The sequence below is a fragment of the Etheostoma cragini genome, chromosome 10 (genome assembly GCF_013103735.1).
Source record: "Etheostoma cragini isolate CJK2018 chromosome 10, CSU_Ecrag_1.0, whole genome shotgun sequence".
Classification (NCBI taxonomy): Eukaryota; Metazoa; Chordata; class Actinopteri; order Perciformes; family Percidae; genus Etheostoma; species Etheostoma cragini.
The window spans coordinates 18,748,438-18,770,849 of record NC_048416.1 but is presented as its reverse complement, the minus strand read 5'-3'; the positions used below and the strand labels follow the sequence as shown (position 1 = coordinate 18,770,849).

At 38.0% G+C, this 22,412-nt stretch overlaps 3 protein-coding genes across 8 annotated transcripts; 2 read left to right on the top strand and 1 right to left on the bottom strand.

Moving 5' to 3' along the window:
- Positions 1–2,462: 2,462 nt before the first annotated feature.
- rab41 (RAB41, member RAS oncogene family) lies at positions 2,463–10,466 on the top strand. 5 transcript variants are annotated; one of them, XR_004658245.1, is made up of 9 exons: positions 2,463–2,718; positions 4,024–4,082; positions 4,545–4,598; positions 5,511–5,616; positions 5,935–6,046; positions 6,474–6,567; positions 6,997–7,090; positions 8,206–8,272; positions 8,536–10,466. XR_004658245.1 is itself a non-coding variant. In XM_034883663.1 (8 exons), the coding sequence occupies exons 1-8, from the start codon at positions 2,640–2,642 to the stop codon at positions 8,598–8,600; spliced, it is 636 nt and encodes a 211-aa protein (XP_034739554.1). In that variant the 5' UTR covers positions 2,463–2,639; the 3' UTR covers positions 8,601–10,466. The 5 variants fall into 5 exon arrangements, 4 of the variants coding, with proteins under 4 accessions (XP_034739554.1, XP_034739555.1, XP_034739552.1 ...); XM_034883663.1 differs by lacking the exon at positions 6,474–6,567; XM_034883664.1 differs by lacking the exons at positions 5,511–5,616; positions 6,474–6,567 and adding an exon at positions 4,900–5,005.
- A 1,326-nt stretch (positions 10,467–11,792) lies between these two features.
- On the top strand, positions 11,793–16,045 carry stard14 (START domain containing 14). The gene is made up of 6 exons (XM_034883660.1): positions 11,793–12,221; positions 12,334–12,481; positions 13,094–13,197; positions 13,444–13,561; positions 13,653–13,705; positions 15,109–16,045. The coding sequence occupies exons 1-6, from the start codon at positions 12,060–12,062 to the stop codon at positions 15,313–15,315; spliced, it is 792 nt and encodes a 263-aa protein (XP_034739551.1). The 5' UTR covers positions 11,793–12,059; the 3' UTR covers positions 15,316–16,045.
- A 734-nt stretch (positions 16,046–16,779) lies between these two features.
- Positions 16,780–22,241, bottom strand: pdzd11 (PDZ domain containing 11). 2 transcript variants are annotated; one of them, XM_034883665.1, is made up of 6 exons: positions 22,157–22,241; positions 21,516–21,627; positions 19,683–19,823; positions 18,905–19,003; positions 18,569–18,629; positions 16,780–17,821 (listed from the first exon to the last, which is right to left on the bottom strand). In XM_034883665.1, exons 2-6 carry the CDS (start codon positions 21,606–21,608, stop codon positions 17,787–17,789), a joined length of 429 nt encoding a protein of 142 aa, XP_034739556.1. In that variant the 5' UTR covers positions 21,609–21,627; positions 22,157–22,241; the 3' UTR covers positions 16,780–17,786. The 2 variants fall into 2 exon arrangements, with proteins under 2 accessions (XP_034739556.1, XP_034739557.1); XM_034883666.1 differs by having other exon boundaries at positions 21,516–21,621; positions 22,146–22,229.
- Between the last annotated feature and the right edge of the window lie 171 nt (positions 22,242–22,412).

Genomic DNA, 22,412 nt, shown 5'->3' with positions numbered 1-22,412 from the left:
TTTAGCTGTCCTTTCAAATTAAAGGCGGAAAAGCCCCCCAAAAAGTAAAGCATATGAGGTTTTTAGAAATGAAGTATAACTGCCCTGGAATTAGAGCAGTCTTTCACCCTAGAAACCTGTTACACTTGTGTGAAATATTACATTTGAACACTCGCTGCTCCACCTCCAAAAGGATTTTTTTGTTTAATTGCGGGGGTTGTTCAAAAGCTAATACTGAATGCATGAGATATTCCCCATGTTATCCATATGCAAAAAGAGGTCAAATCTATATAAAATTAGATGTAATGCAGTCAATGAGTTACCTTGTAATGTAATGTTGGACTCACATAATCCGTTGTTTTTCCACTGCGTACCAACAGTGCAGACATCTCGATTGAGGCCATGGAGATTTGAGACGACCAGCGAAGTAAAATCACTTCACTGACAAATACATGACATAAAGGATCTCAACACCCATGAAGACAAGCACAAAGTGTCAAAGAGTCTAAAACGTCTCTGAAAAATAGACCTAAACTGCGTGGGACATTTCTCAGAATTCCATTAGCATTAAATAGAACTAAACATGAATTGTTGTTTTCTTTGTTGAGAAAAATGTCCCGTAAACTTTTCTTTTAATATGTTATGATTAACAAAACCTTTTTTTTTTTCCTTCATCTTTATTACTATGTCAGACATATTATGCCTGAATGTAGATTCTCTTTATCAACAGGAGAAGTTAATAAACACATTGTTTCCCAAATTATTCAACTATTTGTTTATTTTGCTCAGTACTTTTATGTCAATACTTTTTTGTAAAGTGATAACTTCATTATATCAACAATGTGCCAAATTGAGAAAAAAAAGATGTTCAAAGGTGAAAGTGTTTTTCTTAAACCGCATTATTATTCCTTTTTTTATATGCGTTACATTACATTACATGTCATTTAACTGACCCTTTTATCCAAAGCGACTTACAATTGCTATAAATGTCAGAGGCTGCACGCCCCTGGAGCAACGAGGGGTTAAGTGTCTTGCTCAGGGACACATTGGTTGATGTTCATAGTTGGAATCAAACCCACATCTCCCACACCAAAGGCATGTGTCATATGCACGGCGAATATGCCAAATATACACACTTTTTGTTGTTGTAAACTGTGTATATTTCATTTGAGATTCAAATGAAGAGCCACTACATTTCTCTGAAAAGATGCTTAGAGTAGTTGTTCTGAATCATGACGTGAGTAGCTATAAAATTTGCTATCGTTTTACAACACATTGATGTGGTTTCCACTTGTTCTTTCAAGTGTGACCCACGTTGAAAACCACTGGTTCAGAGAGCCTTCCTCTACCTCTACTTCTTCTTTCTTGTTTTGCCCGTAATTTAATGTTTAAACAACCAACATAAAAATGTTTAAACAATGTCTAAACAAGCACAAAACACACTAACTTCCCTAGCTTTAGTAAAAATGATCACAGCTAAATCAAAGTGACTAATTGTAGGCCTACTGGCCCTCATTTATCAACCTAATGCAGAAACCAAGTCCACACTGACTGAAAAACTTGCGTACACAAGTTTAAACTTGACGTGAGATTTGATCTTAGCCTTTACTCACGTCCATAATGGTAAATGACGAGCTTTACGTGGAAATTACCATACCCCGGTTTTACGCTTGTTTTCTGTCGTACATTTGCACATTTCACTCCTTCTTTCTAGCCAAAATCAATTAAATACTTTGCTTGACACATAAAATAAATAGCAATGTAGGAAGATATGGGCATGTAATAAGGCTTTTCGTTGTGTGTTTGTAATCATTGTGAGGTTTGAAAACTGTAGAGCATGTGCTTGTTAGCTGCAAGAAACATGTATCAGAGAGAAAGGACACGATAGAAGAAATGAAACAAATTAAGATAAAAGGAGTAAAAAAAATACTGACGTGTGGTGAAAGGGAACAAGGCAGAAGATGCTTGGTCTGAGAACGACAACAGTACTGTTGAAGAAAATCTGACATATTAGGCACTGTAGCGATTGATTAATTCCAGAGGATCGCAGTAATGCAACATTAAGGATGCAAGCGGCTGTTAAAACGCAGAGAAGAAGAAAATAAATAGTTTACATCCATGGTTTCATCTGTTATCTGATACAATGGGTTCAAGTTTTAGAATATTATACAGCGATTGTGTAGTTATTCCTTTACCAGTTATAAACAGTCTAGTGCAATTTAAAATAATTTAAAAACAAATGAATAACAAAGAAAGAGAAAGAAGCTGGAAATTATAACACATTTTGTGTTGTATCATTGTGAATGTCATGTCTGTGGTTTCATTATACTCTCACAAAATGAGCACATAATATCATCAATATTAAAACGCATGTAATTCTTTAGAAGGATAAATGTTGTGAATAGCTTTGACATTTTTTATTTAATTTCGGGGGGTATAGGGAATGTTAGATACATATTTCTCAATAAAAAGAAAGGCTCTATGTCACCATTTCTGTTGTGTCTCAACAGTTACCTCTTGGTTGTGCTATTTCACTTCTCTACGTTTAAGAAAACAATAGCGCTGGCTAGTGCAGGATAAAGATACACTACTTGCTCCTCCGGTCTAGACATCACATCATTAGCCAAGTCAGCTAGTTAGCTTTTTATTTTCTGGACAAAATGTCAACTACGACCGGCGGCGGAGAGTTTGGCAACCCTCTACGAAAGTTCAAGCTCGTCTTTCTGGGCGAACAGAGTGGTAAGCAGGGAGCGGTGTGCTTCAACAAAGTGTTAATTCAGTCGAATGTTAGAAGAAGTAGCTAAGATTAGCTCATTCCAGCTAGTAAAAGTTATCCACCGGGCATTAACTGCCAGTGAATATATAAGGCGAGGAGTGGATATTCCAGTGTTAACAAGGTTTAAGACCGAGTAAAATGGCAAAAAGAGTATAATACTATGTACATGTTATTTTTTTTTCTCACTCGGGATGATGTCATTTCATAGCTAGCTAACACTGAATCGTTAAGCTATCTAAACATACAGCTCTTTAACGATAACGTTAAATGCCTCCAATAAGTAGAGTTACTGTACATTAATGTGTTACTTATCTAAATATTGAGTTGTTGCCTGATTAAAGTAAAGGACACTGTTCTTGCTATGGTCATTAGTTTGTGATGCATCATCTAGCTAAATGTAGCTAGCTAATGCTAGAGGGTACGTTAGCTGTGCTAATCACTTACGTTAGCTAATATTGACGATCACTATTTATTTTTGAACCCTAATGTAGATTCCAACAGTTTTTAAGGAATATTTGCTTCCAAATACAAGATCCTGTATAACGCCACGTCAAGGAAACTAAGTGTATGTGTCAGTGTTACGATAGCGCTTTTCAACTCACTAGCTGTTAGCCTCCTACGGCAGCACCTTGCAGAGCCACGTCGGCCAGGCAGTATTTTTGTACAATAGGATGGCGAAGGCATGTCCCGCCCTACTCTGCCTCAGATTGGCTTACCATAACAATATTACCCTAACCTTATCCATCCCTTCTCTTACCTGAAAGTAACCAACTCAGCCAGAGCATGCAACGAGTACTAGCCAATCAGAGGGAGAGTAGCGCGGGTCATGTCGGCCCCATAACTTCGCCATCCTAGGAAATAAAACAGTGAGTGAGTCGGTGCAGACCATCAGTCGGCCTTTTACCCCGACCATTTAACGCACAGCGACTTGAACTGACATTTGTAAACGTGCTTGTATTTTTAGTAGGTAGCCTACATGTATGATTTGGCAGTAACAAAGTCCCTCATCACGAAACAAACATTAGAAGCCAAGCTATTTTTATTTTCACAAATATGTGGCTCCACCCATACTGCCAGCTCAGCGAGTGGGTTCAGAAGTGCACATTGCATCAATACATGTATCACGGATTTACTGCGTTTTTTCTTCTTCTGAAAATACAAAATTAGAATTGATATCGTTGGTATTTAATATTAAGTTTTGGCATGTAGAATATGGTCTTTGATTACCAGGATCAACTCTTAATGTGTCTGTTACTGTGTTTGTACAGTTGGGAAGACCTCACTCATCACCAGGTTTATGTATGACAGTTTCGACAACACTTATCAGGTAATAAACACAAATAAAAAACAAAAATCACAGTATGACACTGAAGTAGAGTGCCAAGGCACTGATTGATTGCATTCTAATAAACTAATTTAATATATGGTGTGTTCCAAGACGATTTTTTCTTAATAAACATTTTTGACGTTCCGGTGTAATTATTAGCATTCAGTAATTTTGGCTGTTTCATGACCTTCCACTTCCTGATCCTTTTGTAAGTGTGCATGATGACTTACCGGCATAATGAGCATCTCAATTGGAACATAGCCATCATTAATGTATTAAGTTTCACCTGCGTTGGTCCCACTATGACAAGTCAAAATGTTGTGGAAAAGAAATTTATAGATAATTTTTAATATAGACTGCAGTCAAATAACTTTGTCTAAAAGGTGTTTCTTGAATATCTTCCTACTGCATTTTCAAATAGTGGGTCTATAACAATGTTTTAATGCAATGATTGTCTTACAGGCAACCATTGGCATTGACTTTTTGTCAAAAACCATGTACCTAGAAGATCGCACGGTAAGCCCTGTGCATTTTATTGTAATTCTCATCATTCCTATTGCCGTAGTTTTAAAACAGCTAAAAAAGCTCAAAGCATGCATTTGCTTTTTTGTTGTTGTATTAGCCACCTTTTATTTCCCTTTCACCATTTCATGTTGTTTCCACATTATCCTAGATTATACCATTCGTTTTGTTAGACATGTGATCATGTGTTTTAGCCTCCATCGTTGTTTCAAGTTTTTGTTTTCCTTCCATCCCCTGGCTGGGTCATGAAATGTCCTCCCCCACCTTCCCACATTCAATTCACGGCTGGCCAAAGATTCGGCTGCAGCTCTGGGATACAGCCGGACAGGAGCGTTTCCGCAGCCTCATCCCCAGTTACATCCGCGACTCAGCCGCTGCTGTGGTGGTTTATGACATAGCCAGTAGGTATCATGGCCTTGCCTCGCCTCCTTGTCCTTCACTTAGTACACGGAAGGGCAAAAAAAGAGCATTTACAAGCCTGGCAAACCCCACTGGACAGCATGATAAGGGGTAGTTCCAGGCTCTTTGCATCAGCCAGAGGGATACTAAAGCATTTCTCCAGCAGTGTCCAGGGGGGTCTGTGCTTCCTAAATGCTGTTACATATGAGGCCGAATGAAGGAATACCGGAAAATGTCTTCAGATGTCACCTTATGGGCAGAGACTCTCTGAAAATGCCTAAATAATGATTCCCCAGGGTGTGCTTTACATGTCTAATCAGCATAACGCTGGTCATCTCTGACTCTTCTGCATTTGAATGATTCTCCCCATTCCTCCATAAAAGGCCATTTTCATCTCTGCTGCTTGGCTTGCAGTTCCTTTAAGACTGTCCTATTCTCCAATTTCTTGTTCTGCTTTTCCCATCTTTATCTCTTTGTCCTTTTCTTCCCCTCCGTTCCAATCCTCAGGTCCGGCTCCAGCTTTGGGACACTGCTGGACAGGAGCGTTTTCGTAGCCTAATTCCCAGCTACATCCGTGACTCTACCATTGCCGTGGTTGTTTATGACATCACCAGTGAGTCAGGGCTGTACTCTAACCTTTCTGTAGGGGTCTAGAGGAAGAAAGCTATCTTGGCATAGTTGCTACCTTATGTACTTCAGCTAACAACCTTCAGATGCTCTAAGTATATTTTCCTTCAAGCTTCTTTTCTTAATGTTTTCTGACTAACGCAAATACTTTAGGGGCTTTTCTTCTCCCAACCTTTTTAATGAAGACTAATGCCTGCTTGAGCACACTTTTAACTGATGGAATACCAAATTTTGTATGTCTTTTGGGGCTACTTGTGGTTGATGTGTACAGTAATTGTGTGGATTTTTTTTTGTTCATCCACAGATCTTAATTCATTCCAGCAAACCTCAAAGTGGATTGATGATGTTAGAACAGAGAGAGGAAGTGATGTCATTATCATGCTTGTTGGGAACAAAACAGACTTGGCGGATAAAAGGTACATGGTTGTGTGAGATGTGTGAAAGATTGTTATGAATTTCCTTTTCTAGAAACAATGACTGATAAATACATGTAATTTTATAATTCTACTGCAATTAGAAAGTGTGTAGCATTAAGTATTAAGTAGTATATAAACTGCCAAAGCCTGGAATCCCACTTGTCTTCCCTTCAGTGCATCTCATTCAATTTTAATTTGTATCATCCTTTGGCGTATTTTCAGCCTTTTTATTAGTGATTTTATGTATATTTTGTATGATTTGATCATATTTCTGTTATGGCTTTTTTTCTTTTCTTTCTTGGCTTGGCTTTTTTGTTCCCTTTCCTGCTCTGTTCTCTCCATGTCATTTTGAATTATTTTTTTTTGTGTGTGTTTCCCTCAACACCACACTCCACTCCCTCCCTCTCCCTTCCCGGGGCCATGGCAGGCAAGTTTCTGTTGAGGCGGCAGAGAGGAAAGCTCGTGAGCTCAATGTGATGTACATAGAGACCAGTGCCAAGGCTGGCTATAACGTCAAACAGGTTGGTGTCCAGCAACAGCAGTTGTAAAACTGACAAATAGCCCTGATAGTCCTGATGTTCTTTAGGTTAGGGAGGCCAACCTGTGCCGTCTAGGATGTAGAACTCATTCAAATAGATCAGCGTGTGGCTGGTGAATGAATGAATGAGTGATCTCCTGATTTGTTTTCCTGCTGCTTCATCTTTAGCTCAGCACAGCAGCTTCTCTCCCTTTGTCTTCCTCTCTCTGTCTGTGTGATAACTAAACTAACCTCTGTCTCTTTTTCACCCACAAAACAAGATTCTGTGTTGAGTTCTCTTTATTTCTCTCTCTCTCTCTCTCTCTCTCTCTCTCTCCATCTATTCCCTCTCCTCTTGGCCTGTCCTCTTTGCGATATTTCTTTCCATATTTGTCTGTTCGTCCATCTCCCCCCTCTGCTTCTACCTGAGCAGACAGATCACCACGGAGGAGGGTGAGCAGAGAGCTAAGGAACTGAATGTCATGTTCATTGAAACCAGCGCAAAGACTGGCTACAATGTCAAACAGGTAGAGATTCTGCTCTCTCAAGGTAGTTGAGCTAATTCTGCCCTCAAAGTCTTCACGTAACTCTTTCCGCCTCCTTTTCCCTTCTCCTTGCTCATCAGGACATGTCTTGGTATTCTCAGTACCTACTGTACACGTATAGTTTGTATTTTCTCCCTACAGGCTTTGCTTTTAGATGTTTCAGTATTCACTTGTCTGCACATGTTTACTGCTACTGTGCTCATTTGTCTGATTCACTAAAACCTCTTTAGCTTTCAAACTGTTTCTGTGACTTGAATGGGCTTACTCAGTGGAGGAGGTTACCATGGCAACCTTCACCTTCATGCTGTTATCTCAACGACCAATTATTCCCATTTTGTTTCACTGCTTTAACTGCTTCTTGTGTTTGCCTGTTGTTCAGTGAAATATATTAATGTGTGAGTAACTTCCTATAACTTTGATCCCTTTCTGTCTATGCTGTATAGTGACAGTAGGGGTGGGTGAGGACTAAAAAGGGCTGGGCAATAGCTCAATATCGATATTGCGGTGATATTCTAGGGTCAACAATTGGTGCATTGACAAAATATCTTCACACTTAGACACTTTAGACAAATAATCATAATTAATGAGGACTTAATGTATAATTGGGGAAAAGGAAATAATAGAACAGCTAAAACAGTCTGGTAAGTTCAGAAAAGTACATCACTTCATTGTAACGCAGCCTTTAAAACCAGGAAAAGACAACAATTATGTCATATCATTAATAATCACATAATTAATCACATTACAATATCGAAAATCTAAGACGATATCTAGTCTCATACCCTGATATTGATATAGTGTGTGTGTGTGTGTGTGTGTGTTTGTGTGTGTGTATAAATGATATTTGATTTACAGGATTTCTGCTTTAAGCTGAACGAATACCTTGACATTTTCAGCCACCAAATTAGACAAAAATAAACTAAAATATTACTGACTGATTGTTTTATGTATTAACTGTTTGTCAATTGAAATATAAGTACATACACTGTGATTGAAGATTTGACTTAAATCACTTACCCCTAGTTGACAGCATTTTACTTCTACTACACGGTTTCAAATTTGTTCAATCATTACATTTTTCTGACTTTGTTTTACAGCTGTTCCGTCGTGTTGCTGCTGCATTGCCTGGGATGGATAGCACACCAGAGAAAAGCAAAGAGGACAGTATCCTTTTAAAGTGGCTTTCTACTGAAGTTGTTGGCATACTTTTGTCAGGTTATTGTAGCCATAGCTTATTGCCTTATTGCCATAGTTCTCATTTGAATAGATCTGTAAAAGTAAAAGAGCTGGTCACAAGTATCTCATAGTTTACTCTGCACAAAAGAGAGAATGTTCTCTGAGGAGATGGCAGCCAGATAGAGCTGCAGAAAACACTGAGGTGAAAATTGCAAATTCATTGTCAATGTTACTTAACCAAGTGTTTTCAGTGATCGACATCAAACTGGAAAAACAGCCAGAGATGACTGTCACCGAGAGCAGCTGCTCCTGCTAGTACACCTCACTCCTCATCCTCACCTAGCCTGTCTCCTCCCCACCAACAGCTTGTCTCTCAGTGGCCACTCTCTCCACCCATGGCACACTGCCATTGGGACAGAGAACCTGTCTTTTTTTTCCTTTTCCAACTCAGTGACTTTTCAGAGTAACCGTGTGGATGTGCATTACTGTATTGAAACAGATTATCTGTTGGGGGGGGGGGGTTCAAAAGTAAAAATTTAAAACAAGAAATAAGTTAAACAATATGTTCATTTTTATCCAGTTGCATGGCATTGTGTAGGATTGCAGACTGACATAGTTAAGCGCTCATGAGTTATTGCACAGTTGGGAATCTTAGTGCTGTTACTCTTGTCATTGTTGTAAAGTAAAACTGGTTGGGATTATTTAAATGACTCCAAGGTTGAGGTCTTAGCCCATTATATTCTACTTTTTTATTTTAAAATGGAGAGTTTGTCTACAATTTTTCTATCGCTCAAATTATTTCTTGACTTTGTTTTGTTTTGAGGAAGTAGAGACAGGGTGTTACCAGTGACTTTACATCATTGCTCACCATCAAATTGCCACATTAGGCTTAAATGGACCTTTTTTATTGAAGAGGGGCAATGGTCCATTTATAAGATATTATTTATACCTAACACATCTGCAGGCTTTAACTGCCCAATTCAACAGTGTGTTAGCATTTGAGACCTTATTTAAAACCGTGGAAAAGAGATCATCAAAGGGAAAGCATCCCAAATTCAGTAGAATGGTTACATCCCTGAACTATGTCTGCATTAAAACTATAGCAAATGTCTTTCTAATGTTGTTAAATTAGCTGCACGCATACTAACATGTCAGAGGAGGAGTTTTTTTGTTATTAGAAGCCCCTAATGTAGAAAATAAAAAATAAAAAGCCAGTGTTTAGTTTTTTCCACGCTGATGGAAAGTTGTCACTTTGGTCGCTATGACGTACCCACCATCTCATTGATAATTTGTGTTGTGTTGATTACACTATTGCAAAACATGCAGCATGCTCACCATGCAGGATTTATATGGATAAGAACACAGATGCCTTGCTTGTTTGTTCACCAACGTTGTGCACTGAATCAAGCCACAATATTGTAAAATATAAAAGAAGCCTGCTGACTGGTTCATGGCTTCACTAGTTGTTTTGTAGAGCTGGTAAATAAGAGTTAGTCCTCCGATACAGCTAATGCTTACTACCACCCTTGCTGTAAAAAGTGCAGAGAAGTTAGTCACAGTATCCTTTGCTGTGTTGATATTGCCTGTGTAGGACTGTTGGTTTTTATTTGTTTATTTATTTTGTAACTTGGACATTCAGATAACATTGTATGCTTGACCAAAAGTACAGATGCTGACACGCATGTTGAAAGTTTATTTAATTTATTGTTTGCGTGTCTGCCAGGACTCCATCTAAAGGCAACACTTGGGCCCGGTAACATTTTTTCCTGTCACACTGCTAGAAATTCCTTTTTTTGGTGTGTGTAGTCAGTAGCTTGGTTTACAGTCACAGGTAAAAGCTACACCGTCTCCACAGACAAATACACACACACACATACACACAGTGTAACACACACCAACTAACTAGCCATAGTACAACAAAAGACACTGGTCATTTGCTGTAGCTTGTTTGAAATGTCAATGTTTTAACATGAGCAGCTCTTCTATTAATTGTCACTGACTAAATACTCAGCTTTGTGCTATTCTTAATTGTGTCTGTCCATTTGAAAATATGCTGTCTATTGTGTTTAGCAACGTTTGTGTGAATAATGTACTATTACTATCTGATGTATAAAAATGAGAAATAATTAAACGCAAGTGTAGGCCTATCACATGGAATAAAATAAAGATATTTCACCAAAATGTAACATATTTATGTGATCCTTTTTTTAGAAAGCACATTTATAATTCTCTAATTTCAAATATAAGTTTACAAGAGCTGCTATACAGCACCTCAGTTAAGTGAAAAACCTGTCACAAAGGCCTGTGTGTCACAGGTCGCCAAAGTAGACTGAAACTACGCATTAGGCAACACATCACAGGCATGTACTGTTACATCAGAAAGGTGTGGCTAAGAAGGAACACTGAGACTGCATTTCACACACAACTGCCACTTGATGTACATCTTTGCTCAAAATCTATTGAAAGCATGTAAATTAAACCCATGTATGAAGTGGGGTTACATACATCTTATTGCTAATATCCTGACAGACAGACTACACAGTTACATATCAATGTATGAAGAAAAAAATCCCCATGAACTTAAGATAAAAAGGGTATATGTGTGAGTCTGTTTTTTTTTTTTTTCTTCTATATTCTCTTTTGAGGATGTAGGCTACATTATATAGCTATTAGTGGTTCAAATAAAAGCCATATTTTTATTATCACATTTTGTTGGCACTTTTGTCCACATTTTTGAATAGATGTTAAAATGAGTTAATTAATTATTAATATAGAAAAACTTATAATTAAAAAAAATTTTTTGTTAGTGTACTTATCTTTTCTTTTTTTCTATTTTTTTAAACTTTTTTTATTCTCATCTTTGAGTTTTACACAACATGGTGAACATTTACTGAACAGTTGGCATCAGGAGAATATATTTTAAAAACAAAATTAAAAATAGATAATAAATAAAATATCCTTTCCATGCATTAAATATAGAGAAGCTCGAGAAAGAAAAACAAAACAAAAAACAAGGACATTTAAAAATAGATACAAATAAATAAGTTAGAAAGGTGGATTAAATATAAACATCAAAAAACAAAATACATCACAGACAAGGTGAGATGGGCTAAGGCTTTATAATTATAATTCTTTAAAATCTTGCAGTAGATCAGCTATATAGATAGTTTTCTTACTATTAATAATTTGGATAGACTCACAGAAATTCCGAAATTCACTTCTGAAGTGAGTAAAAGCTGGTGTTAGTGTACTTTTCTTGTTTAACATTAATAGTCGTGATGATTCTCTGTAACACTGAGCCATTCGCACCCACCCACTCCCCTGAGCAGCCCACAGTGTACATGTAGCCTTGTTTGGATCCTTCGCCCTTTCTGGCAATACAACTGCTCTTTTTTTTATAAACTGCTTAATTTCAATCAGGTTTGACCTACAAAAAAAAATTCGTTTCTGTGAGAGCGAGCCGAAGTGTTTTTTGTTTTTTCTTCAGGCTACCTGCGTAACCACACCTGGATTCCGGAAGTGCTGTGACGTCATCGGGAGAGGTGTTTGAAGGTATGACTCAGGAATTCAACACTTAAAAAAAAAACTATCCTGCTCGACCTGATTTTTCTGATCACCAGCTCCGCATATATTGGAGTAGCCAGAGGCAAACAACCACAAACACCTCGCATCTCTTCAAGAGTCGACTTGGAAACGTACACACTCTGATTTGGACTGAACAGATTGCTCCGTACAAAGAAAGTTTGTTCTTTTTCTTTTAAAGATTCATTCAAAGATGTCTATTTTACCCGATGAGGCGGCCTTTGCTGACTTCAGAAAGCAGTGTTTATCAACGGACAATTGGTACAGCAAGTATGATAAAAATGGGATGCAAGTGTTGGTCGAGGCTTCTCCTGTAAATAAAGGGAATAGTGTACCAAAAGTCCACAAGATCAAGGTAAGGGCATTTTAACACCAACTTTAGAAATAACATTAGGATATCATAATTGTCTCTGGAAGCAGGGAACCTGAACTAATTTTTTTATTTTTTATAAAACTGTTTGTTTCAGTGTAAAATGACAATCAACGACGTATCGGCTGCCACCATGTACGACGTCGTTCATGATGGCCAGTACCGTAAGACGTGGGACCCCGCCATGTTGGACAGCTTTGACATTGCCCGGCTCTCTGCGAATGCTGATCTGGGCTACTACTCATGTGAGGACTCCTTTCTGATGAATCTCATCACATTCCTCTGTGTGTTTGTCCCTCTAAAGCAGAAACCTGTCAGTCTGCAGTGCAGGCCCGGCCTCATTCCGTTTCACCTGTTGCTGACAAGAAACACACCCATTGAAAAGGGACAGTGCATATTTAGATTGGATTTTGAAGATATTCTGTAAGGCTACTACTCAAAATATACTGCTTTCAAGACAGTTTAGCGTTAAAATCAGTGCTTCTTTGTTTTTGTGACAAAGTTCTTGATGATGTAAATAAGCGCAAATGAGTAAAATGCACTTTTTTTTTTTCCATAGTGAAATTTTAACAACGCCATATTTTTCCATTAGGAAGCTCTTTAATCAAACCAGATTTGCTTTTTCTTTTAGTGCATCGTAGTGCCGTCTCCTTAAACCTTCATTCCCAAATAATTACAACCTGTTTCTTCTGTTGTTTTGTAAGCTGCTGAAGCCCTCTGGGTTAAAGATGAGCGTCCTTTTTGTTCCACCAGTGTAAAAGTAACAAGGGAGCCCTTGTTGAGTCTGAGGTTGTGTACAGTGAATCAGTAAATTAAGGAACACTATATAAACAGGTGTTTGTCTTTTGTTCCTGCAGGGATTTGTCCACAGCCTATAAAGAACAGAGATGTGGTGAGTCTGCGATCGTGGCAGGTGAAAGAGGACGAGTACATCATCTTTAACTTCTCAGTCAAACACCTGGTACGCCAACTCCTCCACACACTCCCACCATCTTTAAACGTGCCTTTTCTACACCTCTCACACCCCTATTGTATTCATGTTTTGTGTGCATTGTTTTTCCCACACAAACTTGTGTAAAACAAGTTGTGTCCACATTGCATAACTTGTCTAAACCAAGTTGATGTATCCACATTGCCTAACTTGTCCGACATCTTGTAGATGTATCTAGTGTTTCTCATTCTGCAAACTGTCTTGATACAATTCCAGAAATACCCTCCTCGCAAGGACCTGGTGAGGGCCATTTCCATCCTCACTGGATATTTGATCAAGTCCACAGGACCAAACAGCTGCACTTTCATTTACCTTTCACAAGCTGACCCCAAAGGTAAGACGATAACCAACGCTCACCCTAGTCTTTTCAAACTGACAATTGTTGCTAGTTTTATTAAGTGACTAAGTGTATTTCTCTGCTCCAGGTTCTCTTCCAAAGTGGGTGGTGAACCAAGCTTCTCAAGTTCTCGCTCCCCGGGTATGTAACGCAACATGTTGTAAAGTTTTGTTTTCTTTTAGTCAACAGCGGCACTGAAAGTGTTAACGTTAAAAATACATGAACTGTGTATTCGGGCTTGTGTGTGTGTGTGTGTCCCCAAGGTGATTAAAAGTGTGTAATGGGTGTGTGCGTGCCTTAGGAAGTGAGGTTTTCATGTGTCTTTAGAAGGACAATAGTAACCACAGAAACCCAATTTTAAGGGGCCTGTCCTGGTTAGGTTGCTGACAAAGGAGTATCTCAGCTCGAGCTATTGCTCGCTCTCTCATGACAGAACTCGTTCACCAGGTTTCAGGTGCTTAAATCTGAGAGCATGGAGTACGGTTGCAAACTGATGGAATGTTTTCAATGGATTAATGTGATTTATGTTCTCAATAAAAAAAAAGTTTTGTCTATAAAGTGTCCAAACATAGTAAAAAAAAAAACACAATTTTCTAGAGGCCATGGTGATGTCTGTTGAAATTCGAAATATTTAATTTACTATCATAGTCTCACTATGCCAGACCCTCCTCGGGCACGTTGAAGGGTCTGGCTACTCCACATAGCAATGGAGGATGGGAGGAAAACCTACTCTGATTTAACGGAATTTCTTTAAACCAATCCGAACCGCCATTGGAAGCGCTAAGCTCCGCAAAGAGCCGTTCCAAAATAGTTGTGCGAGAGAAAACACAGATTGGACAGATGTCTAGCTAGCTGCCTCAGTTTAACCTGCAGAGATTTGAGGAGCAGTCAAAAAGTCATTAATCCAGCAAATTTAAAAATCCAACACAAAGAAACGGACATACATGCATCCGGCAGAATTCCCTGCAGCACCAGGGCAATCCCGGAAGGGTAACGTCAAGGATATAGACTATCGCAGGAGGCGAAAACTTCTAATAAACTAATTTAATTTCATAGTTGACAATTTGTTTCAGTAAAAAATTACTGATGGCAGATAAAAACAATATAAAATGACCTATAATGTCAAGCTGATGGAGAAGAAGCTCATACTGTAGATAGTTGAACAGTCCACAGCAGACAAAAGCAGAATTTTCAAGTATCCTAATTCACAGTCAAAGCTCGATCTGGTTGAAGTCAAGACTTGTTGTGCCCTGTAACGGCGAAGGCAAGGTTGCCGTTAGGTACTTGAGAATGTGAAGGCCTTTGTTAAAATGTTAAATATGACTTTACTATTAGGTTAATATCATTTTTGTTGTTTCATTTTGTCAGAGCTGTAAATAGTGACTCAGTGTATCTGCTTGCGACATAATCCATTATTCAGGATGTAGTGATCAGCTTTATCTGCAGCTCTGTTGACTGTGAATGAAGGTGCGGTATGACCCTCATTGTCAGACTGCAGCGATCTGATAATGATATCCTCTCTTGGCTCGGCCCACTCCTTCCAGGTGATGAGGTGCGTACACAAGGCGGGACAGCTGTATCCGGAGTGGAAACAGCAGAACTCTCCCGACCGGAAGCCATGGTTATACCCGGAGCAGAACACCTTGCCCATGATGGACCCCGCCGAACTGTCGATACAGAGAGCCGACTCGCTGGAAAATATGGATGAGAGTTCCAAGGTTGCCGCTGTAAACAACCAGGACAGCAGTTAAATCACATCAAGGTGATGGGAAGGATAGCAAAGAGGGAACGATTGGAGGATGGACTGTATATACTCATAAATTGAATAAGACTTGAGACCTCCGACTCTCTGAGACGTCACCCTAATGCACTTGAATATATATCCTTGTGCCTTTTGGGATGAGCAAGAGCATGACGTGTTTACAGGTGTCTTACCAGACAGAAATGAGCACTGATCAAATTGCCATTCACCAAAGTCCAACTTAAACCAAGCTTAACATCTCTCCAGTGTTTGCCGACAGGCTTTTAAAACTTTTATTTTTACAATGTTCAGGCTTAGAGGTATCAGTGTTTGAATGTGTCATAGTGAAAGACTACATTAACAATGGGTAGCTTGGCTACGCAAAATAGATACATTTTTAAATAAAGAATTTAAGAGGAGTTGTCCATTTTGCCTTTACAAGTGACTATGAATGGAAAATAGATGAGTTACTGTCTGTTGTGAAGTGACTTTTTTTGTTGTCTTTTTATATTTACAGAAGCACAGTTTTAAAGAAACATAGGTTTCATGTTCAGTTTGAATTGCTTTTATCGCTTACCATTAGTTTATTTAATGAAGTCATGATTAGCGAGCAATTAGTGAACAGGAAGCTGGTTTGAAGGTTCATTGTATTTATTTACATGATGTGCAATCAAAGCTTTATGCAACGTAAAATGTCACTCATTCTAACTTATATAGACCCTAGACTTGCATTGGATCTCTTGTTAGACTGCATTAACATGTAAACTGTCCATAGCATGTTAGCATTTTGTCATTTGAATATCACTTTACCTTAAAGATTGTGATGAGCATAAAGAATATTTTATTTATTTGAAGTCTTGTTCGAGAAAAGACTGTGGAATGAAGCCCTGCAGGCTGAGCTGAAGTTTTTTTTCTTTTTCATAAGATATTTAATGTTATGTTATGGTCTTGACTTTTTTTTTGTTGCAAATAAACCTTAAGGTTTAAGTGCTTTTGTAATTACTGTTGACTGCATTCCTTTTTAAGATTTGTCTCAATAGAAACTAAACAAACTAGTTGAACAAGTTGGGCTACTTGAACCAGAGCAAACTGGTCTATTTCCAGCTGGTTAAGGCTCTTCAAGTATAAAGACAAGGTTACTAAGGTTCAAACGTTTATTAGTGTACAAAAGAATAGGACAGTGTTGAGATGCAACAGGAAGGTATTTGCATACAAACAAAAGGGATTTACTGTATACTATAACCGCCCAGAGCTATTCAACTTTTTTCTGTAATTGTTAAAAGGTGTGCACAATTCTTTAAAAAAAACACACACACACAGTAAGAGCTAGGGCACAGTGTGCCTTTACCATGCACTGTAATAGAATTTTAGAAGTTATTCTTGTCAACACTTTTGCACCTAGAATATACAGTTCATACAATATTGTATAGCTTAGAGAGCAGGTTATGTAAAACGTGTCACGTATGAATGAAGATTTGAGTATTCAGTATTTAATAAACGCCCACAAAAGCCGTCTGTACACTATTTACACAACTTAATTTCCCTAAATAATTATAAATCTGTTAAATATTTAAAAACTGGATGCACAGTATTCAGTGATTTATATGTCTAGATGTACCAGAAGTCTTGCATTTACATTTGCTCTTACAGTCCATAGTGCCACGCTTTCTCTGTAAATCCAAATAATATGTAAAATGTTTTACACGTACAGTACATACACTCAGCTGCCAGTTTATTAATATAAGAAACATTAGAAAAAAACAGAGCTGTGATTTGCAGTTGAAAGCTCCAGGAAAAGTCAGTAAATGGATCATGAGTTGAAATGGTTTTATCAAACAGTTTTAAACATAAATCTAAACCTATATTTCATGATGGTTGGATATATTGCTGAGCTATGTATTGGAGTTCAATAGTTTTAGCTAGGTGCCCCTAAAACACTAGTAACTGAGAGTATACGTGTCTCTATTTTATATCTGGCAAAAATGCTGTCATCAAGGCAAATGTGTACAGTACAATTAAGCGCTACTCTGTATTTGATCAAAATATGCCTAGGATAACAGTAGAAACAGGTTATTATAGGACTTTAAAAAAAAGAAGAATAAAGACAATGTGTTATTAAAGTATGCATGGTCTATAAATCCTATGCTGTAATAGAAAAATAGGTATCAGTTTCATAATTTATAATGTGAAATATATACGTATGTATATTGAGCTTCTGCTACGGTAACTCCATTCACTCCCTGTGAATACATCCTGTTGGAGTAGAAATCATGTATCAGAGTAGATAAGGGAGCGCTCAGATATCTGGGTGAGAGAGGAAACCAATATTTAACAGAGAATATGTTCTCACATGGAGCACGTTGAATGAGGCAGCAGTCATACATCGGTTATCTTGAAGCTGAGACAGAAAGGAAGCCAGAGTCTGTAGGTGGGGAAATGACGTGCAGAGACGCCGCTGTCCAACTCTCTCTTTGCTGCCACCTAATGTACAGTCCTCTCCTTCTGCCGTTGGTAGTCTGATAAAGGCACAGAACAACGTCACAAAACTGAAAAGGGATGTCATTATATGACCTTATGCCAGTATGATATAATTCTGTGAATCCAACGACTGTTTTGTTGTTGTTGGAGACATGCAGTGAGATCAGGAAGAAAGAAACATCAGTTGCATTCACAGACATTGGATAGAAGACAGGTAAAAAAAATGACCCAATAAGTACAAATGCATAATACACATTAACAGGGATGTTTTTTTCTAGATTTTAAACCAAATTATGCATATAGTTTACAATAATGAATGATTTCTTTCATCCTAATTTGTCCCTGCATAGATAATATGTGCTCCATGGTTTGATTTCTTTTCTATAAGTTCTCTCCAATACCAAACCAACCAAAACTAAATTAGAAATTCTACATTAATAAAAGATTGCTATGTAATATTTCTGGTTTCTGTATACTATCTCAGATGTAGGTATGTTGGAAAGCACCACTTGAGTCTTGAGAAAAGGAGATCTAGCACACTTCTCTTGCTCAGCATTACAATTTATTGATGGTTTCTGAAACGTTAGTATGATCAATAAATTGTTTACCCTCTCCAAAAATATCTTCACAACGGGCAAAACCAACTACTACGACGACTACATAAATGGTCATTTTATAATCCTCTGTAAAAGTAAGTAAAGGAAAAGGTATAGCAGATATGGAGTCTACTTTCATGACGCAGTAATTGTCTTGCTTTTGAAATGATTTTGTAGAGCAAGACTTACTGTAAGGAAAGAAGCGAACCCTCATCAGTATCTCTCGTGCAGTCTTCAGAATCTCCACAGCCTAAAGAGGAAGAAGAAATGAAATCAACATAATGAAACTGCTGGAGGAAAACGTTGAGAACAATGCAACATTGGACTCAATTTATTACGACATTTTATAAATATTTACATATTCAATAGAAATTCAAATATATAACTGCCGCGTTTTAAAATAAAGACCCATTTTACACGAATGTCTTTCAACGTGTTCCGACTACAGTGAAAATGCAGTAGTTGTTGTGTAATATTGTGGTGATTGCAACCAGTAGAATCTCTGTTTGAGAGTACTGCTCTTACTCTTGAGTGCTCTATGTCTTGGAAATCGACCTCATTCACAGAAAGAACCTGGTCGCCCTCTTGCAGCCCTGCTCTGTGGGCGTCTGAGTCTGGAACCACCTGCCACCACATCGCACACAGACACACACAAATTACAACAAGTATGTATGTATGTATATTTGGATTATCTTTTTAGAAAGGCCTGACCAGGGACTGGGGTTGCAAATGAGCCTACTGCCTAGAAACCTTTTTTGCAACACATCTACACATATTGCTATGGCCTTGACTGTGTCCCTGACAAATAAACTACTAAGAAAAAAATAAGAATGGCAGTAAAAGCTGTAACAAAGACCAGGGCTGCTCACACACCTTGTATGAGTGACCGATTATTGGGCTTTTTCGGCAGTTTGCAGATTATCTGTTTCTGCGTCTTATTTGCTTGATGAACGATTAAGTCAATTCATTAAAAGGTTCGCTACTTTGGTTCCCCTACAGCTCTGTGTCGGACCATCTGCTTCGGTTTCACTCGATATAGAGTCCGACTTTATGTCCCACAACGCTATCTGACTATCACTTACTGTGTATTATGTTGGAAGCTTCTAATTTATTAAATTATTTCTTAAAGCATTTAAACAAAGTTTTGTGTTGGAAGTTTTAGCATTCCAAATTTAGACTTTTTGAAGATTTTCATTTTCACTGTAAATACATATTGGTTCCAAAAATTGATTATCAGTTACACTAAATACTAATAATCAATATCGGTATTGGCCTTGATCAACCGGTGTCGGTCGATCCCTACCTTGGATATAAAGATTCCCAACTGGGACGCCTTGCCCCCACGGATGTTAAAGCCCAGCTGTGCTCCTGGAGGTTTCTTCAACACAATGGTACGAGGCAGGAACTGGGTGAGCTCATTGTTGTAGTCCGGGTGAAGAACCCGCTAGAAATGTACCAGGAAAAAAAAGAAGCTGAGAATCTATAACCAAAATGGTGTCATTATATCCATCACACACACACCTTGACTTACTGAGAGCAATCTGACAAGATGTAACAACCTGCAGAAAATGGTGTTACAGGACATCACATTCCAGAGGATCGGGAACATACTGTTGTCACACATTTGTAACTAGGTCAATAGACAGAAAAGTTACTTCTACTGTCTGAGCATGAAAGTTCCTTTAAGGTTCCTTCCTATCGGAAATCTTGGAAAACGTAAATTGAAAAAAACATCTTCAATCAAGGTCCTCTTATTTGCTTTTGGTGTTGGATGTGAAAGCATCCTTGATCTTTCTCTGGCCATCCACAGACTCCTGGTCAGTGACCTTGACCCATTTTTTTTAGTCTGACAGACAACGTTGTATATTTTTTAGTGTTGATAAAGTCTTCCGTCCAGGAACAAGGACACATGGGTAAACAGACTAAATCAGCTCTCTGTGAACACAGATCAGAAAGATCAAGGTGGCCATTCACATTCAACACCAGAGGTCACTTTTATACAGTGACATGAGATACAATACTACTTAGGATCTGTGATGACATCTGTGGCATCTCCAAAAGAATACGCCATCCCCTAATAAAGACCTGAAGGTGCAGTTGAAAAAAAGCTAGTAAACCCCCTGTTGGACCTTGAATTCACTTTTTCTCAGACAAAGTTATATAAACAAAAAGTGTGGTTCTATGACCGTTTTTTTCTCAGGTGCTTTGGTTCATTTCTGAGATCTTCAAATGATCTAGTCACTTGTGCACAAGATAAAGGCAATTTAGCATTGTTTTGGTCACATTGCAATTGCCTTTGTACATGCATGCAATTGATCATGTAATTGTCTGCTGATTTTTACATGACCAATTGCTTATGTCATGTTGCTCATAATATAAAATATTGGATGTCTATTGAATTGTCTTACACCCCAAACCATCTAGTCAAAAGTTCCTTGAATATGTCTATAGTTGCAAAATGGCTGAGCTCATTGCAATTATCAATCAAGCAGGTTTTCCATCCAGTACATTTTTACAGATCAGGAAATCTTGACTACCATTAACAAAGGGGATTGTGTAAAACGTATGATCAACCTCTATGTAAAATAACTTGGAGGTGCACCTAATGAACCTTAAATTGGCAAGCATATCTAAACAGAGAACAAAACATAGTTTTTTGTTATTCTTTTTTAATTGCGATGACATTGTAATTTGTCAAAAAAATAAAAATAAAAGCATAAATGTGAATCCGGTCCAACCTATTGAAATCCTAACTGCACATAAAAGAATGTGTGACTTTGTACTGTTGAAATGTATGAAATCCATTCAGAAAAAGTGCAGCCTTGTGTATTTTCAAACATTGTCATAAAAAAAGCAGCCGTAGCGTACATTAGAAAATACCCAAAGAAAAATGTTATATGACCACACAACCAAGCTTTTTTCACACAACGACTTGACATTCTGATGTCTCTGACATGTTCATTGACATAAAGATTTACTTTTGAGGAAAGGAGTAGAGATTTTGAGCAAGTTACAGGCTTTTGCAGGTCATCGATTGTGTGGTGCTGTCTGAAATCAACTTTCTGGTTTGGAAATGTTAAGAGTGATTCGAGAAATGTAGCAAAGCGACTGAGAAAAACTGTAATATGAGACATACCTCTTGTGGGGCTATCCATGCTGGTGGGTTCTCATAAGAAGGCAGGAATACCACTGGGAGCTGATAGTCATCATAGGGAATCTTCTGATCCATTGTTTCTAAAAACCAATAGCTAAAGAAAGAAAGAAAGAAACGTACATTGTTATGAAAAGCTCTTCTTTAAGATTATTATTGTGCTGCTTGTTATAAAAACAGTAATGTGCTATCTTAATGAGTCTATATTATTACAAATTGACGCTTGCCTATTTAAAGCTAGTGTATAGTGTAGTGTTAGCACAAGAACGAGCAAATCGAATAAAACATACAAAATATGAAACGTTAAGTTCGATAAAAAAAACAATTTGCTGACGAGGAGATACATCCTGAAATGTATGGAATATATTGATGTAACGTAACATGGGACAGATAATGGAAATAAGATGAAGTTACTATAATTCGTGTTTTAGTGGACAAATACACACTGCTAGCTAGCTAGTTAGCTTACTAGCTAACTTCAAAACCAGCCAGCTCTGCTCTGTTTATCACGCATCACTTTTAACTAACATTAACTGTTATCATCATTTGAACTATAACAATGAAGATAGTGTGTAACGTCTAGATGAACGCACAGTGACATTTAATAAAATAACAAATGCTCTCACCTCCAAGTCTGAAGCTAAAGTGCAGGCTAACAACAAGCCCTTTTTCTTAGTAGTAAACGAACGATGACTGGTATCCAGTCCACTGCCGCCACCTGCTGGCAGGGAGGAGTCACGCCAACATGTAATCATAATCCCCATATGGAAGTGGTTCTCAAACTTTTTCCAATAATGTACCTCGTGAGAAACATTCTCTGAGCCAAGTACCCCCTGATTGGGTAGGAAAAAAAAGGCTCTATAAAGAAGAGGTACATTACAG

What these genes read in the sequence shown, in the direction of transcription:
- rab41 (XM_034883663.1), top strand. Translation starts at nt 2,640, where the DNA reads ATGTCAACTACGACCGGCGGCGGAGAGTTTGGCAACCCTCTACGAAAG. An exon ending in GTTTCGACAACACTTATCAG is followed by an intron (nt 4,083 to 4,544) that starts GTAATAAACACA and finishes ATTGTCTTACAG; the next exon opens with GCAACCATTGGCATTGACTT. An exon ending in GGTTGTTTATGACATCACCA is followed by an intron (nt 5,617 to 5,934) that starts GTGAGTCAGGGC and finishes GTTCATCCACAG; the next exon opens with ATCTTAATTCATTCCAGCAA.
- stard14 (XM_034883660.1), top strand. Translation starts at nt 12,060, where the DNA reads ATGTCTATTTTACCCGATGAGGCGGCCTTTGCTGACTTCAGAAAGCAG. An exon ending in TGATCTGGGCTACTACTCAT is followed by an intron (nt 12,482 to 13,093) that starts GTGAGGACTCCT and finishes TTGTTCCTGCAG; the next exon opens with GGATTTGTCCACAGCCTATA. An exon ending in CTCAAGTTCTCGCTCCCCGG is followed by an intron (nt 13,706 to 15,108) that starts GTATGTAACGCA and finishes CACTCCTTCCAG; the next exon opens with GTGATGAGGTGCGTACACAA.
- pdzd11 (XM_034883665.1), bottom strand. Translation starts at nt 21,608, where the DNA reads ATGGATCAGAAGATTCCCTATGATGACTATCAGCTCCCAGTGGTATTC. An exon ending in TGGGAATCTTTATATCCAAG is followed by an intron (nt 19,004 to 19,682) that starts GTAGGGATCGAC and finishes ATGTGGTGGCAG; the next exon opens with GTGGTTCCAGACTCAGACGC. An exon ending in AAGACATAGAGCACTCAAGA is followed by an intron (nt 18,630 to 18,904) that starts GTAAGAGCAGTA and finishes CTTCCTCTTTAG; the next exon opens with GCTGTGGAGATTCTGAAGAC.